At 38.0% G+C, this 20,156-nt stretch overlaps 1 protein-coding gene across 4 annotated transcripts in view; it reads right to left on the bottom strand.

The window, feature by feature from the left end:
* Positions 1-20,156, bottom strand: part of LOC126336898 (dynein regulatory complex protein 1) — a 380,293-nt gene that overhangs the window by 109,425 nt on the left and 250,712 nt on the right. For all 4 annotated transcript variants that reach the window (XM_050001020.1, XM_050001019.1, XM_050001023.1 and 1 more), the window contains one exon: positions 5,840-6,042. In XM_050001020.1, coding sequence (XP_049856977.1) covers positions 5,840-6,042 — 203 coding nt within the window. The remainder of the gene's footprint in view (positions 1-5,839; positions 6,043-20,156) is intronic.

The following is a 20,156-nucleotide window of genomic DNA, read 5'->3' as shown; positions in this document are numbered from 1 at the left end:
ACCAGATGCTATTCCAGGGCCTGCACAGTTCCGACAGAATGCCCGTTAATCACATAAAGTGGTAGACAGGTTGACACGGAAATGCATTTCTTGAAGAACAAGACAGAACGCAGAACAATAGGAGACAAGATGATGCATTTCTGGTAGGTGATGATAGTAGCCATTGCAGTTACACTGGATGATCATGTGGTGTGACTCCAAGGTAGGCATGAAGGAACTGAGGAGAAGGTCAGGTCACTTGGTCAGCAGTTGTCACCGACAAGGATGGTGTGACATCCATAAATAAGATGTCAGACTCAGGTTGCAAGAGGGGAGTTGGCACCTCTGGGGGCAATGGAGACACCTTCTCTTGGGATTTATGTTTCTTCTCCTTCTCTTTCTGAGGTGGAGGAGGGCAGGACACAGAAGGAGTACAGGTGTCTACAAGATCGGGAACCAAAAGATAGCAGGCGACCTTGGGGCCCACAGGTGGTGTGCCTCATGGCCAAGTGGTGGTAACAGTCTTCCAGCCTGAGAGAGGCCAAAGGAGGGGGGCCCTTGGGGTAAGGACAAGGAAGTAGGAGGAGGAGGACGAGGAGGAGGAGGAAGAAAGAAAGTAAAAGAGGCAAAAGTTGAAGATAGTGACACTGGCTGGGGTCCCTCATACTTTTCACCAGCTTCAGTGTAAGAAAGGTGATCTAGGGACTTATATTCTTGTATCTTCTTTTCTCTCTTGTAAGTCAGGCAATCAGCTGAGTGAGGGAAGTGGCAGTCAGCACAATTAACACACACAGGCGGCAAAACACAGGGGTTCCCTCATAGACGGGGTGGCCACAGTCACCACACAAAGGGTCTGCTGTACAGTGGGAAGACATACGCCCAAAATGCAAGCACTGAAAGCACCGCATAGGTGGAGGGATGTACGGCTGCACATCACATCTATAGCACATAACCTTGACCTTCTCTGGGAGGGTATCCTCCTCGAAAGCCAGGATGAAGGCGCCAGTATTGGTGCGGTTGTCTTTGTGACCCTTCTGCACACGTTGAACAAAATGAATGCCATGCTACTCCATATTAGCCTGGAGTTCCTCATCAGTTTGCAGGGTGATGTCCCTATGAAAAATGACTCCCTGGACCATATTCAGAGATTGGTGAGGAGTGATAGACACTGGGACATTACCAGGATGATCACAGGTTCACAGCTGTGGATTGGGTGGCAGAAGAAGCTTTGTTCTACAGGGAGCCCAACCGCATCTTACTAATAAACTCCACTTCACCAAACTTGTCATCGATATTTTCCTTGAAAAACAATGGCTTTGTGGTGGTGATTGTTTCCCCATTCATCCTATTATAGACGGGTTAATGGGGAAAAGGTTTCAGCCCAAGACGGCAAGCCTGGCCCTCCACCCATGGGGTAGTCAGGGAAGGGAGGCTGCCAGATCATACCAGTCGGCGTTTATGGATCCTTCACCATTTGAAAAGATGGCCATGTGACAAAGGCCAGAGCTTTGCAGCTTGATAGGCTTCATGCACCCTGCATCCGTCCTGATACCACCCACTCCGACCAGGGGCTCTCCCCATGGGCACCACCCAGCCACAGCAAGGGCCATCTGGCATGGCGGCTGTTGCCATGAGTTCCAATGCTCCAAGAAGACAAGCAACCACCCTTTGGCATACACAGAGAGAGAACAGCTCAGGTATCAGTTGTGTGATCCCTATGTTGTCAGGGGGCTCAACCATATGGGTACATAACAGCCCCACCACGCAAACTGGCTACATATGCTGGTGACCTAGCAGGCTGGAAGGGGGCTACAGTGGGGAAGGGAGAGGGAAAGGGAGAGGGGAGAGGAATTCACATCATAGATGCTAGGGAGGGAGTTCTTCCCCATATGGCACACACTAAAAATAGGAAATTTTTGGGTGTAGGACAAACCTCAAGTGGGGACCAAAACACCGAAAGGGTAGAAGAACCATCAAAAGGAACAAAACTGCAACCAATGTAGGAAACCAGGGGAATAGCAAGGTTGACATAAAGCACAACACTGAGAGAGGGGTAGGAGGTAGCAACGGAGAAGGAGCGAGGATAGGGAGGGAGGGGGCAGGTAGAAGGAAAAGCAGCCAGGGCATGAAGAATGAGCTGCAACAGCTTGGGGCCTGTGTGCACCATGCACAAATTCATGAAAGAACCGTGAGCCCTGGGGGGAAGACAATAAACAAATGGTACACTCTCACAACAAAGCAATTTATAGGATAGGCAACATACAAAACATGGACAGAAAATAGCCTACAGAACAGGTAACTCAATTCAGGGAAAACTATAAACAATTAATACTAACACAAAAGAACTCAATACATCTGATATTTACCAGTTCACATGTTAAGACAGTTTACATTGGACAGATAACATTAGGGATCCAGAACACAGACAAGTAACAGCTGTCATTTTACATCTGCAGAATGCCTTATGGATATTGACCACAGACAAACAGACAACAACCAGTGGCCAAAAAATTCTCCAATGCAGCAACAGTTTCCCACAGAAACTAACAACTGAAGAAAACTTCCAAATACAGAAAGCTATGGTAGAAGAAATAATAAACAAATACACAGCTCTCTTCAATGGAACTCTGTTCTCTATCGCCAAAGAATTGTCAGATGACCCGAACCCAACAAGAGGCCAAAACGAGATTCAAAACTACCCCTTGAACACATGCAACTGCATTTAACTGTTCAACAACTTTTCACTATCTTGTTTTATATCTTGTAAAGAATGGGGCAGTGCAAGTTTAACTGCTGTTTCACAATGAAGACAACATAGAACCATGTAGAAGTAAGTGTAAACATATTGCATATACAAACATGGACAAAATCTTTTATAAAGAGAAAAGTAATGTATACCACAACAGTTTACATTCCAGACATAATTGTTGACGTAAATAAGTATTCTATTTTAATTTCTCTATGGCTGTAGACAAAAAACTGTAAAAGAGTAACAGTTACACTGCAAATTACAGAAAGCTATGAAAACCATAATAAGTGTTAAGGTAGAATATTTTTCTGTTTTCAGTTTGTGAATACTTTACTTAAAACTGGAAGTATCCAACCACCAATACAGAATGTTAACAAGTAGGGATATGTAATTTTGTTCAATTATCTTCTACATTATGAAGCGGACACTTCTGAAAGTATTCATTTAACACGATCAAAACTGCAACGCAAGTTAATTATTATGTTGAACAAATAGAAAAAACACATCTACCCATAATATAGCTACTATCATACCTCACATACTTAACTTGACCATCAGATGAGAAGTTCTAAACTGACTCTTTGTTTTACAGTAGGATTGTGTATGTGTATAAATTATCATACACAGGAAAAAAATGAATAAAATAAATAAAATTATTTATAAACTACACTCCTGAAAATGGAAAAAAGAACACATTGACACCAGTGTGTCAGACCCACCATACTTGCTCCGGACACTGCGAGAGGGCTGTACAAGCAATGATCACACGTACGGCACAGCGGACACACCAGGAACCGCAGTGTTGGCCGTCGAATGGCGCTAGCTGCGCAGCATTTGTGCACCGCCGCCGTCAGTGTCAGCCAGTTTGCCGTGGCATACGGAGCTCCATCGCAGTCTTTAACACTGGTAGCACGCCGCGACAGCGTGGACATGAACCGTATGTGCAGTTGACGGACTTTGAGCGAGGGCGTATAGTGGGCATGCGGGAGGCCGGGTGGACGTACCGCCGAATTGCTCAACACGTGGGACGTGAGGTCTCCACAGTACATCAATGTTGTCGCCAGTGGTCGGCGGAAGGTGCACGGGCCCGTCGACCTGGGACCGGACCGCAGCGACGCACGGATGCACGCCAAGACCGTAGGATCCTACGCAGTGCCGTAGGGGACCGCACCGCCACTTCCCAGCAAATTAGGGACACTGTTGCTCCTGGGGTATCGGCGAGGACCATTCGCAACCGTCTCCATCAAGCTGGGCTATGGTCCCGCACACCATTAGCCCGTCTTCCGCTCACGCCCCAACATCGTGCTGCCCGCCTCCAGTGGTGTCGCGATAGGCGTGAATGGAGGGACGAATGGAGACGTGTCGTCTTCAGCGATGAGAGTCGCTTCTGCCTTGGTGCCAATGATGGTCGTATGCGTGTTTGGCGCCGTGCAGGTGAGCGCCACAATCAGGACTGCATACGACCGAGGCACACAGGGCCAACACCCGGCATCATGGTGTGGGGAGCGATCTCCTACACTGGCCGTACACCTCTGGTGATCGTCGAGGGGACACTGAATAGTGCACGGTACATCCAAACCATCATCGAACCCATCGTTCTACCATTCCTAGACTGGCAAGGGAACTTGCTGTTCCAACAGGACAATGCACGTCCGCATGTATCCCGTGCCACCCAACGTGCTCTAGAAGGTGTAAGTCAACTACCCTGGCCAGCAAGATCTCCGGATCTGTCCCCCATTGAGCATGTTTGGGACTGGATGAAGCGTCGTCTCCCGCGGTCTGCACGTCCAGCATGAATGCTGGTCCAACTGAGGTGCCAGGTGGAAATGGCATGGCAAGCCGTTCCACAGGACTACATCCAGCATCTCTACGATCGTCTCCATGGGAGAATAGCAGCCTGCATTGCTGTGAAAGGTGGATATACACTGTACTAGTGCCGACATTGTGCATGCTCTGTTGCCTGTGTCTATGTGCCTGTGGTTCTGTCAGTGTGATCATGTGATGTATCTGACACCAGGAATGTGTCAATAAAGTTTCCCCTTCCTGGGACAATGAATTCACGGTGTTCTTATTTCAATTTCCAGGAGTGTACTTTATTTGTTCAACATTCGGCACAAAATAAAAATTATGATCCATGTAACATATGAATAACTAACTAACTAACTAACTAACTAAGGATTTTTCATCATGAGACGGCCTGAATTTTGAAATGGATGACTGAAATAAAGATGTCAAGTGACACACATTATTGTTATTACTTCCAATTTCATAGTGAAAATATTACTAGGTGAAAGCAGCACATGCTATTTGCAGAAAAGTGTACAACATACAAGGGAAAAGTGTCTGCATTACCAAACTATAAAGTATGTATTTCCGTCATTCTGGACTAATTGGAGTACAGCCACTTGTGTTAACCAGTCTGATATAGAAACACCAAAAGTTACAAGATCCACTTTTTATTCAATTGATGACTATTTTCTGGTTACCTGAATGTGTTTTCAGATCATCCAAACAGAAAAAACTGTATTGTCCAGAATAGCATAAAAACCATTTCAAGATTATACATACACATGACACGTCAAGTTAAACAATGAACAGTGACAGAGTTAGATGTTTGTTCTGTCATTTTTCATGGTGAAGCTTGACTTTGCTACAAAAATATGTATATATGCATAATCTTGGCACATTTTATACATTATTTCAAAAGTACCATTTTACCTGTCTGGATTACTTGAAAACCGGTTCAGGAAACCTGAAACTAATCATCAAACAAATAAAAAGTGAATCTTGCACCTGTGACTGTTTCTTTATTGGACAAATTGTAAAGATTTTTAAGTAGTTAACTGAATAATTTCTCTTTCTGATAAATATTGCATTATGTATGAAGTGAACTGTAACTATGAATAAAACAAGTTACTCAGAAAATCTGCAGGCATGTAAAGTGTATAAATTACCATAAAGGAAGTAGTATGTTAATTACAGGAAAATTCTACACAGATGAGAATAAAATAATGTTTGGATATGGTGAGATGTATGTGCCAAGTGCAGAACATAATGTATTATAATATATAATTCATTGTGTATATGTGAGAACTTAACAATCATACTTACACTGAACACATTATCAAGCTTTACTAATGTCTTCCCTTCTTTTCTGTGTAGAAATAGTAATTTATTCAGGCATTCTTCAATCAAAAATTGAGACTCATCTGCAATTTTCTGTAGAATGTGCTTGAGCAACATATTGGTTTTATCATCAGAAGTGTCAATATCAGAGTGTATCTTCTTTTGTACATCACCACCAGAACATTCCACTGAAATAAGACACACTCTCCTCTTGAGTTTTAAATACAGGAAATAGTATTTAACAGACATTCAATAACAGTGTATTCAATAATAGTATCATGGAAATAGCTTTTTCTTGAAAGAAAAAGTAAGTTATAAAGTATAAAATGGCATTAATTTTAGTTTAATGCATACTTATACACTGTATTTTGCCATTTTCTATGCCCATATTGAACAGAGCACAGTCTAGTGCTGTGGAAAACATGCATGATAATGCAAGATTACAATAACTCTTTAAATTTTTTTAAGTAGTTCACACTGTATTTGCACAACTGTACTGCTTCAAAAATTTCCAAGTAAATTCTAGAACCACTCGACCTTCTACCATCTCAAACACATGATATTTTAAAAAAGTGTAGTGAATGTACATACTGCACAACACATGTTTGTGTGTGCAGGCTGGAAAGGAGTCATGATCACAAGATAAACTCGATGGTCGAACAGCTTCAACAAGTGTTTGCCGCTTGCACCACAGAAGCCATATTAGAAGAGCAAGGAGTGTTTATGTATCTTATAGTGTTTTATATCATTGACTATTGTAATGAGATAAGAGAAGAACAGTTGTAAAATTGTTAATTATACCTCATGTGTTGGGCTTGCTAGAAGCAAGACCTGTTCATAAATTATGTGGTTGTAAAAACTATGTTATTGCAGATGTATTTCATTGAGTCTAACATGAGATGCATCAGTTGACTTATAAACATTCGAATATTGATGTGATAAATATTGAATTTTTCCTCTGTGGAAGTTTAAATATACTATGCCTGAGTTAAAATATTCTTTGAGTACTAAATTATTTCAAAAATAGAGAGAGAGTCTTATAAATTCCCGTAACCAGCGTTATTCTTCAGAGAAGAAGGTTTTGGAGATGGACAGAGCCACCAATTCAGAGAAGAAGATCGGCAGTGCAGATCAAGTAAGTCAATCAATGTGAGAGAGGCATATATTTTGCTTGCAATCCAATGTCACACTGCTTCTTATCATCACTCATCATTAGACAACCTATGTCTCTTTGATAATGGAATAGTCCATAATTAGATGGATTGCAGCTGCTGACTATAGTAAATTGTGAGACATCATATTCTACATGTGTTTAATTGTTCAGTAAACAGTTCTTTAGATCCAAAGGCATCAGCACTAGGTGACAAAAACACTTGCAGCGTCTGGAGCTTAAAGTTATTGCATTAAAATCTCAGTTATTAACTGCCACAGTGCTCGCACTAAAGCCCCAGAACTCAAGATTTTCCTGGAAATTGTTCCAAAAATTGACAGCTGGTTGAAAAACAAAGTACAAAATAGGGAAATTTTCAAAATATGTACACAGGAAGATAAATTAGACTCCCTTAGGTGGAGGAATATTTACAGTGACAAGCAGACACATTACATCTAGTAAGCTCCAAAATGAATCCAACTGCAAAATAATATGAACAGTAATTGGTATTAGTGGGCATCAAACGATAATTAAAGGCTACTATTGGCCACAAGATTCAGACACATTGGCTGTGTGAATGTTATAACAGCTTAGACTTTGTATTGAATACCAACACTGTTTGCCTTTCATCAGATACTACAATTCTGCACACTCAAATGTCAGCAAACAAAACCCAGAAATGAAGAAATACACTTCCGAATACTATCTATGACACATAAAATTTTATACTGTTCAATATATATTCTCATGAATTGAAAAAATGAAAGAAGTGAGTCTGATGTACAGTAATTAAAACCATGTTTGCAAACAGTTGCACATCTAAAGGTGATAGCTTGAGATGTAGTCCAATTATGGCTAATATCTAATTCATTTTGACATTTATTTATTTATTTATTTATTTATCTGAGAACATCAATTACTAAAAAAATTTTAAAAAAATCGACCAAACTACTTAAGAATACATGATCTGCAAAATACTAAACTTCAAACTTGAGCATATTTAAAAAGTTATTGGCTTTTGATACAATATGTCTCATTGAAAAGCTTAGAAAATGGAGTAAGCACAATATATTTTAGATAATATCAAAACTGTTGGACTGAGATAACATTTAAGGGTTGAATACATGAATTGAACCTTGAATCAGAATTCCAAAAAACATTTAATTCATAGAAATACTACTACCAATACCATGTTTGGATTTTTGTAATGCTGGAAAAACAGCAAAACTTTAAATGTCATACCAAGAGAAATGTCCACTTCAAATAGTAACTTCATCTTTAAGAGCAGCAACAACAACCACCTAGATCAAGTTCCTTGAACAATTGAGAAGACAAGACCAAATTACAAAATATAATAATTTTGAAAAAGCAAAAATATTATATTAAAGTAACCAACATCTGTTTAATATTTAACATGAATTTCAACAACTATTAGTAATCTGCATAAAGAAGTCTGAATGTAAAAATTCTGACTGTTTTAGAAAAGCGTGAAACATTTATCACATAAAATAGGAGGGAGTTATTTATCAGGTGTGCCAGAGGAAAGAAAAGGATTTGTAAATCCTACAGATGTATTATTGCACATTGCTGATGCTTAGGTTGCAGCTTATGCTGTTTGAATATATATATGTGGAACAAGAAGCACCAAGAAACAAAGGAGATGATTGAAATTAGAATGTGTCAAAGTTTACCTCAGTTAAAAAAAATCCTTTATGTAAACTCCCTCAAACCTGCAACTACGAAACTCGGGATATTAATTAAGCAGTTTTGAATTGTACTTGTCCACTACACACAAAGCTAAGTATGTTATCCTTCCACATTTTCTTCGACAAAAATGGAATTTGTAGTTCTTAGACTTAAGGGATGATCAAGATGTTTATTAATATCCAAAACGTGTTTGTGTTGTGATGCAATCCTCAGTCCAGAGACTGGTTGAATGCAGCTCTCCACAGTACCCTGTACTGTGCTAGCTTCTTCATCATGAAGTACCTAATGCAACCTACATCCTTCTGAATCTTCTTGGTGTATTCATCTCTTGGTCTCCCTCTACGATTTTTAGCCTCCATGCTGCCCTCCAGATGCCTCAGAACATGTCCTACCAACCGATCCCTTCTTCTAGTAAAGTTGTGCCACAAATTCCTCTTCTCCCCTGTTCTATTTAGTACCTCCTCATTAGTTACATGGTCTATCCATCTATATTCAGCATTACCTGTAGCACCACATATTGAAAGCCTGTAAGCCTGTATTCTCTTCTTGTCTAAAGTATTTATTGTCAATGTTTCACTTCCATACATGACCGCACTCCATACAAATACTTTCGGAAAAGACTTGTGACATTCGCCTGCTTCATTTCATCATTGATTGTCCTTGGTGTCTATGTACTGAATTGTGATACTGGCTGAAAAATGGGGGGGGGGGGGGGGGGGGTGAAGTTCAACACTGACTACTTTCACTGTTCTTTACTTTCACTGTTCACAACCCCCAATTATGACACAGTTATACGGCCAGTGGACTATTGTTTAACTTTCAATAAGCTTCATTAATAGTTTGCAGGCAAAAATCCACATAGTGCTACAATAGTTTACTGTTGAACACCTACCAGCAGTAATAACCTAACCACACACAACACACTAAATTTAACAGATACTGTCACTGTTTTAACACATGGCCTTTTTTGTTACACTTATTTTATGGTTAAGTTGAGGCATTGTTGTCATTCTAACCAATACAAGTTCCTTGTGTGAAACTCAGCCATGGACTGACTGGCTCATGACCAAAAATCAGGCCCTTACATATCCTCACAATAATAGGTACTGAAACTACACATTGTTTGGAGTTAAATTTATAGAAATTACAATTAAAACTTAACTCCGTCAATTAATTGAATACACTGAAAAAGTGGTTCTTTTTAACAGTTTCCTCTACTACATGAGTTAGGCCAATTTATTTTTTTAAATCATGAAATTAACAAATATCGTTACACAAACAACACTTTTGACAAAACTGTTAATTCCTTTGGAATTAAGGGCTGGCCTTGCTAACATGTTTTTGAATAGAGCCAAATAGATCCTTTAAAAATACTATTAGCTGTTCCTCCACATGTTTATAATTAGTAAGTCAACACTAGAATTTAAGATACAAAACAGTTTCTGATTTCACCCTACAACAAAAGATACTAACTAGGCATAGACATAACAAATTAAAAAATCAATTACGTACATAAAACTAAGCACAAAACTAGATCTCGTGTTATATTCTGTAAAACTGAGATCCAACCTTTCTCTTTTATGAAAATGGAGATCATGCTTATGTATGTTAATGGTAATAAGTTAAAAGTGAAAAAAAAAAAATTAAGGAGGCAGATGGCAAAACAAGTGGGTAAGTAAAAATATCCCAGTTCGCTTTGTCACAGACTTCCTGACACTTAAATGTATACTCAATGTTAACAAATTTCTCTTCTTCAGAAACGCTTTCCTTGCCATTGCCAGTCTACATTTTATATCCTCTCTATTTTGATCATCATCAGTTATTTTGCTCCCCAAATAGCAAAACTCACCTACTACTTTAAGTGTCTCATATCCTAATCTAATACCCTCAGCATCAACTGATTTAATTAGACTACATTCCATTATCCTTGTATTGCTTTTGTTGATGTTCATCTTATATCATTTCAAGAACTGTCCATTCTGTTCAACTGCTCTTCCAGATCCTTTGCTGTCTCTGACAGAATTAAAATGTCATTGGTAAACCTCAAAGTTTTTATTTCTTCTCCATGGATTTTAATTCCTACTCCAAATTTTTCTTTTGTTTCCTTTACTGCTTGCTCAATATACAGATTGAATAATATTGGGGATAGGCTACAACCTGTCTCACTCCCTTCCCAACCACTGCTTCCCTTTCATGCGCCTTGCCTCTTATAACTGCCATCTGATTTCTGTACAAATTGTAAATAGCCTTTCCCTCCCTGTATTTGACCCCTGCCATCTTCAGAATTTGAAAGACAAACTGCAAACATCTAATGCAGGTCTAAGAAACACGGAACCATTAAGCTTAAAATTAGAAGCTGATACAAACTATGGTGTAGGTAAACACATGCCAAGTAAAGTAATAAGAGACCCCAAAGACACCCCTTTGATACTAGCATCATTTGGTGAATATTGTGAAAACGAAGACCAGTACTTATAAAAGAGACTGCAGTGAAACTGACAGAAGTTATTAATAATGCACCTATCTATAAGAAGGTTTTTGTGTGAAGTCTACAGTCATTTCTAAAATAAGATCTTGGTGGAAGGAAATGTTAGGATGTTTTGGTATTATGTAAAGTCATTGAATGGAGCCAAAGTTTCCATTCCATCTCACATGATTCAGTTATAGGAATAGAGGCAGCAGACAGAAAGCAGAAACATTAAATTACATGTCTAAAAAGATTGCACTATAACTTTGTTTGACCATTACACTGACTTGTAAGTGAGAGGTGTTGATATAAGCACTTATTGTTGGGGGTGGGGACAAAAAGCAAAAAATCCATAAGGCCTGTAAGGAATCTCAGTTAGAATTTACACTGAACATACTCCAACATTAATTATTTCCTAAAGCCGTCAGCACATGGGACGTGATTTTCGTGAACATTGAGTGTGGGCAGATAAAAAATGATGCTAAACACAAAGAAACAATGTTAGTTTTGCATACAGTACATATGCCTCAAAGTGGTAAATGTGATCGCAGCGTGCTCCAGTGACAGGTGATGGCTGTATCTGACTCACAGATCACACTGTTTACAAAATGGATGGTTTGTAAAATTCCTATGCCAGCTCTATTAAAATGCTCATTTCCTCCATTGGCCACATGCTAGTCATGTTGTTTTGTCTGTAGCATACATGAATAAAAACTTCAATACTTATGAACATGCTGTAAACCAAGAATGAAAGTACCATGTCCAGTCAGTAAGGACACTGGCGTACAAAATAGGCAGATACGAATTCACAACAGTGCTCCACATATCATAAAAGTTATTGCATTGATCTCCATTTTTAGTAAAACCCTTATTTGACCACTGTTCCTGATCAGTAGCAGAATCTTCACAACATCTGAAACACGAAACCTAAAGCACGAAAGTTCAAAATATCTTAGCAAGTAGTACAAGCTGTCTTGGATAAGCCAATCAAACAAATGCTCTCAAAAAGAGCATATTCATATTTACAGAACACTGAATATTGTAGAATATACTTTTATTAAACTAATAGGAAAGTATTAGAACCTACTAGAAAATACAAAGGTCAATAAAAAATAAATGGATCAGCTGAGATGTGAACTAGCAAAACATCTGGTGTCTTACTATGCCGTGATGCTAATCACTGCACTACAGAAATCATTACTGTTTCACTCTCATAATTTGCCCTTACCTCCATCTGAAAGCTTTAATCATAGATATGTTATTAACTGACATTTAGTTATAACAAACTGTACTAAGAACAATGCATTTTTGATGGATCCTCAGTGTGATGTCATCTTCAAATAGCATACAATTACAATATGCAAGCTATAATAGTTCTTAACCAAGAATACAGGGTTTCCCTTCAGTTTATTACAAAAAATCACACTATTAACAATATGTCTTCGAAAGGTCCTCAGTTTTCTGGTCCTAAGAAACGGCATGTACATGTATGGGCTTCAAATGCAAGCCATTATGACATCTCACAACTCTACACTGAAGGGAGGTGGTTGGTATGTGACATAGGTGGCCATCTTCCATTTAATTGGTCTACATTCAAATGGATCTCCAGAATAGCTGACATGCTAGATATTGCTCTGTACATTCAGGAAGACTCTCCAACATGCTTTTTCCATGCTCCAACATCAGAAACTAAGCACACTCAATGCTCGAATGCATGGTCGATGTGCTAACAGCTTCACTCTTATTTATCGAGAAGTCCTTACATAGTGAATAGTCCAGAGAATGGATAGCAGGATTACAGATCAACCCTGTGGCACAGGCCTGTTGAAGATTCTACCACAAAACTAAGTAGAAATTTATAGCATTCTTGGAGGAAAAGATCTCTCAAAGAATCAGCATCAGCATTCAAATATGATATATTGCAAACAGCAGATGAAGGTGAACAAATGGATTTCATCTTCTTAGATTTCCAAAAGTTGTCTGGCATCATACTGTATTGTCAACTGCTAATGAAAATATGAGTGCAGAGTATCTTCAAAGATATGTGGCTGGCTTGATGAAACTTTAACTAACAGAACCCCGCCAGTTATATTGGATGGCAAATGTTCAAAGTAACTTACGGCTTGTACCAAAGAATCAACATATGACTCCTAACATTTTCAACACAATATCCAGTAGGATCAGCATCACCTCCAGACTGAATGCTGATGACGGAGTTGTCTACAGCAAAGCACCATTAGTGGGCAATTGTAAGAAGACATAGAAAGATTTTGACACAATTTCCACTTGACATAGTAAATGATAGTTGCGTAAATGCAAGATTAGCGTATAATAATAATAATAAACCCTGATACTGTCTGATTACAAGCTTAGTGGTGAACATCTGGAGTGTGTCACATAATTTAAGCAGTTAGTGATAATAAACTAAGTGATCTAAATGGCACACACATATAAAATCAGCTTTAGGAGAGATGAATGGAAGAACTGGATTTGTTGCATGAGTTATGGGGAAGTTCAATCCATCTGTAAAGGAAATTATATATCAGAGTCAAACAAATGTCTTACATAATGTCAATAGTTAGACAGTAATACTGTTCATTATCTGCTACTACTGTTCATAAATGGTATTTTTTAAAATATTTTGCATATTGGGAGAGCAGAATTCAAGAAAACAGGAATGGCTTTGATACTCCAGGCAGAAAAAAACGACACCAACCATTGTTTTGCAACCACCTAAAAACTACTGCCACTTTTTTTACATTATTTTCATGTAATATAAAAGATCATTTTGCATATCTGAGAAATGCCACTGCCTTAAGGTATACTTTTTCTCTAGCTGCATATATCTATCTTCTTTTCATTTACAATTGTGTGTTGGAATACAAGGATGTGAAAAGAATATATGTAGAGACCAAGAAATAAAAAAGTAACATGTGCATCTATAACAATAGTTAAAGCCTGAAGTTATATTCCATATACAAACCTTCTCACAAATCTTTCAGAAAATTATATAAAATTATGGTCCTGTATAAAATAAATCCATAGATCATAAGTTTCTAACCAATCAATTTCTGAGGTGTTATGTATTACTAACAAACTCCTTGAGGACACTGGGTGCAGTGGCTGATTGGGACTACGTGAATCAGTTCAAATTGAAGGTACTCATCTGGCACTGACAACCTACCATGATGCCAAGCTAGCCTGACTTAATTACTAAATAGTACTGAATTTATCATGTTGTCAGTTTTGGATATGAAAGCTAACATTGCAAACTAAGTTAGTGATACACAAAGCAAAAAACAGAAAAATGAAGACAATACAAAAGGATGATAATGATGCTAGTGTCCATGCATTATATGCTGTGCTAAGAGAGATAGAAAATTTGTGAGATAAGGGGCACATGGCTTCATGTGAGGTAGAATTTTGTATTTCTGATCACTGCAATGTTTTAGACAGAAACCAACAACTGCAAAGGAATGAGATCTGTGTTTTTGAAGTGTGACTGTGCTTTGCCGTAATGATTACATAAAGAAACATTATAATTGAGCTATGTAATACTGTAAATGACCAGATAGCACTGTTATCCTATTGATGATGGACATAGTACATTGATGATATTATCTGTCTTGTAGGCAGTCAGAGAATAGTCAACAGATGTACTGTATCATGCTTGCAATAAATGTGTTACTTATTTGAAATGTGTTCATTATTTTGCATCCTGACCATCAAATTATTTGAAAAATAATCAAAGTGAGACAACAAATAAATGTACACCATCCAGTTACATTAATGTGACCATATGTCAAAAGCCTGAATGACACAGTCTGCAGTGTGGAGATATGCAGGAAGAGAGTCATTGTGGTCTAGAAGGTACTGACAGGGATGTGCAGCCATGACAACTCGAGTGTTGTGGCTAGCTGCAATGGATTTCTTGGCTGAGGATCCATGGTGGCAACAGTCGAATCGAGATGATCTCACAGATTCTCAATTTGGTTTATATCCAGGGAGTTTAGTGGCCAGAAGGGTATAGTAAACTCATCCTGATGTTCTTCAAACCATGCATGTACACTGCAAGCTGAGTAACATGTTGCACTGTGCTGTTGGTAGATACCACTGTGCTCAGAAAAAACAAACTGCATCTATGGGTGGGAATGGTCCCCAAGGATAGAGGCATACATGTGTTGACCTATTGTGCCTTCCAGACTGATGGGATCACCTGTGGAACACCACAAAAACATTGTCCAGGCCATAACACTCCTTCCTCTGCCCTGAACCCTCCTCATTATTGTTGAAGGTAATTGCTTTCAGATCATTCATGTCATAGACAGCATTGCTCATTTGTCATCACTAAGTGGATGTCTAATTGTGATACTGGTGTGAGAATTCTAGCCTTCATTAGCAATGAACAGAAGTCAGCATGGGTGCATGAACCAGGCACCTGCTGCAGAGGCCCATAGGGAGATTTTCGATGAACAATTATTGGGGGACACTGTTGGTAGCTGCTTGGTTCACCTGGGTGGTCAGCTGCTCAACAGTTGCACATCTCTGCAGCCATCATTCACTCCTGTCACCTATGGTGTGTGGTGCACCTCGATTGCCTTGGCACTGGTTCTGGATAGCAACATTTTGCCTTGCACAGTATACTTTGTCCACAGCAGCATGCAAATAGTTTACACACTTTGCTGTTTCAGAAATGGTTTCACCCTAGGCTCATAAGCAAATGGGTCATGCCCCTTTGGATGTCAGATAAACTGCTCCATATTAGCATTACGACAATGACTGCACTATTTTCCACATCCCCCTGTCATACTTTATGTGTTCTCCACTGTTAGTGCTACCACTTATTGTTTGTGAGTAGTTATTGCACATTGATGTTAAACATAAGCAGTGGCATTTTAACGTGACTGGACCATGTATTTAAGGACATACTGTTTTCGGCAATATTAATTCAAACTCATCATACCACAATTAAGTACAGTCATCTGTGACTTGATAATTAAAAATACCTTCTTAAAGAGAAGAATATGAATCTGCTGTTTATGAAAAAATACTTTAAACATGAAATGAAAGAAAATACTTTTACAATTTATTTTACATTTTTTCTATAAAAAAGGAACGGAATATATTTGAACTCACGTGAAGTCTGATGCAATTAAAATACAATCTGACTTACAACCAGAGCATTAACTGCAAAGTACGCTACATTGTGATGACCATGAGATGAAATGATAAAGGAAGCAGGAGAGAATTATGTAAGAAAGTAAAACCAAGTCATTGGTACACGAGTGAGACATTCCATTTTTAGTGGATATTGAGAAATCTTCACATTCACAGGAATTCTATTTACTGCCCCAATTCAGAAACACATTGAATTAATAAACATGGTGAAACTTTATCAAAATGGTATTGTGAATACCACAAGAGTGATACTCCCCTGATGTTTAATGAGCATTGTTAACTGTATTACTGATTGTAGTTGACAGAATAAGGGAAAACAAACCGATAACAACAACAATAATAATAATAATAATAATAATAATAATAATAATAATAATAATAATAATAATAATCCTGGTTCAGTAGATAAATGTAATTAAAACTATTAAACAAATATGAATGTGAAAATAATATGAATGATGAATAAATAAAATATGACAATAAAGAGCTATGAAAGGAATTAAAAATGATAATCAATAATCAAAAAAACACCAGTAAAGAGTTAAAAAATGAAATTTTAAAATCTCTTGTGAATTGGAAGTGTAGTTTGGACTTGAACTAAATGGATGAGTTCAGTTTCTGTACTTGTGAATGTCAGGAACAAAAGGATCAGTTACAGAGAGATAGCAAACAAAGAACAGAATATCTGACTAAATTCGAAATTCAGTTCTCTTAATACATTACTCATAATAACGACAATTTCTGAGTAGAAATATACAATAACAAAGATGTTTTTGGAAGAGAATTTACAGAATCTGTTGAGAAAGTAATTTAATAATTTAATGAAACTATTGAGAAAATAAAGTAACATTTAAAAAAGAAGCAGGCAAGTGCTTTTCAGTTTTTGAAGACAAAACAGGAATTGATAAAAATGAATTCTAATCTCTAAAACTGCTGGTCAAGGCAAAGACAAAATAATCAGTGAACTAAAAAGTGAAGAAAATTGAGACTTCTCACAGTACCTGATAAAAGGTGTACCAGGGGATGAGGAACTAACCAATGATGTAGAAAAAGCTGACCGAGAACCTACTTGTAATACCAGAGATTGATGGGATGTATTTCAAGCGAGATAGAGTAGCCTTACAGGTAATTTTTTTGTGGGATTTAAGACAAAGGATACTGCTCACCTACTAATATTTGTGAGAACATTCACAGATGCATGGTCCTTCGCTTTGGAATACAAACAGAAATTAAGTTTTGATACTAGTCAGGTACAGGTAGAAACAAGGAGATAATGTAACTCCTTTTATAAACTTCCTTTACTTTATGTCTGTGGTCACAAATTTTTTGTCATCAGACTGCTGGTTTTGGTTCATAATAAGCATCTTCAGATCTGTGCCATCACTACTGGTGTCAAAAAGATCTTTGTGATATACATTCCAATTAGAATTGAGAATTTTTTTATATCAACATTTGGTTTCTGTCAGCTCTCTGTCCTTTGTACAATGTGGGCCTTATTACCATTTACAAGTGAGACTAGTCTTGTGGCTTTTCCATGAGTGTTACTGTAGTTAACCAGTACTTATTAACAATTCCTTCTTTTGATATGACATGACTAATGCTATCCTCTGTAATTAATGTAGAAGATCTTTTTCCTCTCTGAAATCAGAATGTTATTTATTGAGAATGTGGAAGGAATACTCCATCCCAAAACAAACACATATGCAAGCCCCAAGTTGTCTGCTACCCTAGTAGCCACTTTCTGTGTGTAGTAAATGCACCATGTAGTAAGAGGAGTCCTAAAATTCTCCACCTGACAGCAGAAGTCAAAAAATTCACAGCCAAGAAAGATCATAACAGAATCATCTGAGCCTCTGGCTTGCAATTTCCACTTGGCCCAAAATCAGAGGATTGTGATCTGTTCTGGGAGAAATGCAGCAAAACACTACCTCAGCTTGTCCCAGCTTACATATACTTTCATTGCAATGGTCAATAGCTCAAACCATTTTTAAGGTTTAAGAGACAGCTTTATATCAATACCCACTTTTGCTTCCAGCCAGAAGTTTTCAACTCTGCCTCTGTTTGCCAATCACACTCAAATGAATGCGGACTAATGAGTAAAGCATACCCAAACGCTATCAGAGATTTCACACACAGGCATAGGCACCAGAAGTGCCACAGCATTTGCTTCACATGCCTAAACATGAATTACTCAACACTTGTCATTTGTGCAATTGAAGTTAATATAGAAGCTACTCTTTATCCAAAGGTTTATTTAATTTCACTACACATGGCATCTATCTTTTCTGCAGCCAGGATGCTTCTGCAGCTTTACATTTCTCATTGGTTGTTTCAACTTATCCAAATCCCATCCATAATCTTAATTTCCAACCTTTCGACAGTTTCTTCAGCTGTAATCTACATTTCATAACTAATAAACTATGGCCACAGCCTACATCTGCTTCTAGAAATTTTTTGTATTTTAGAATCTGGTCTCTACATCTGTTGTTAATTCTGCATAACCACTTTTTTCTATCAGTCTTAAGAACAAATAATTGAATTTAGTGGCAAGTGTAACTTGAAGCAACTATCCTTCTGATCTCAGAAAATGGACCTCAAATTTTATTAGTGATACAATGTTTCCTTTTTATAGCACTCCAGATTCTTGTTTGCCAGTTTCAGTGAATTTCTACTTTTTAATATTTTTCATGCACAAAGCATGCTTTAAGTGAATGTTTTTTTAAATCTACAAACACTGAGCAGCAGTTGGAGAAATGAAATATAATTAATGCAACTTTCCATATGTACACAAAGAGAATATAAAATTAGAAATACAATTCAAAAATTTAAATCCAAGTTTCCATTATGTGAAAGAGAATATAGTATAGAAAGAAGTTTGTAGTGGTGTCACTCGATGTCACTAAGAAAACCATGTACCTGGCACAACATTATTGTTGACTGCTACTACCCACTCACAGTCATCCCCAGGGGGCATGGCAGAGTGTGGTGGCAGTTTGTGGGCAGACATCAGGGAAGACAGACTCTGGAAGGAAGAATGTCATGGGACCACATGCTGCACGAAAACAGCAGCAGCATATGCAATGGTCAGCACAGGACACGCTCAGCTTAATGCAGACATCATCAAGCTGGGATAGCAGGTTGTGCCTTTGTATTGGTGTCCACAAGAAGACAGCAGCTCATAGTCAGGACACATTTGTGATTGGGAAGCAGGGATAGTTGTCAGAGTTTGGACAACTAGATTACGGTGCTGCAGAGTGTGCCAGGATAGGTGCAATTCACTTCATTGACTTTGTTGTTGTATGAAAGCACAGCAAGTCCATGATGAATTTGATTACGCCAAAAACTGTTAATAATATTACATGGCATGGTCATAGTGGCATAGAGTGTAACATTTTTTGTTGTGAAATTGTAAATATGGTAAGGCCCTTGTTTGATGGCAATGAACTACAATAATGATTGTGTCTTTTGTTCATCTGTATTTTCTGATATTGTGTCTTTTCTTATCTGCTTTTTCTTAAGCAATATGAAAAAAATATATATATGAAATTTTTGAGGATTTGGCTACAAAACAATTTGTAACATAGAATTTAATACTTTCAGAATGACAGCAGAGATGGAATTCTTCTGACACAGGGAGGAGAATGTTTCAGTTCAATTCTGATGTAAAAGCAATGCTATACATAACACATTCTAAGCCAAGTATGAGACTAGTCCACTATCTTTCTGCACATGGACCAAAATACTACATACCTTTATAGACCTGGTAAGAGCGCAATGACCAGTTATGACACGTGAACTCG

This window comes from Schistocerca gregaria, chromosome 2 (genome assembly GCF_023897955.1).
Source record: "Schistocerca gregaria isolate iqSchGreg1 chromosome 2, iqSchGreg1.2, whole genome shotgun sequence".
In the NCBI taxonomy this organism is placed as follows: Eukaryota; Metazoa; Arthropoda; class Insecta; order Orthoptera; family Acrididae; genus Schistocerca; species Schistocerca gregaria.
Note: the sequence above shows the minus strand (reverse complement) of the source record. Positions and strands in the feature narration are given on the sequence as shown.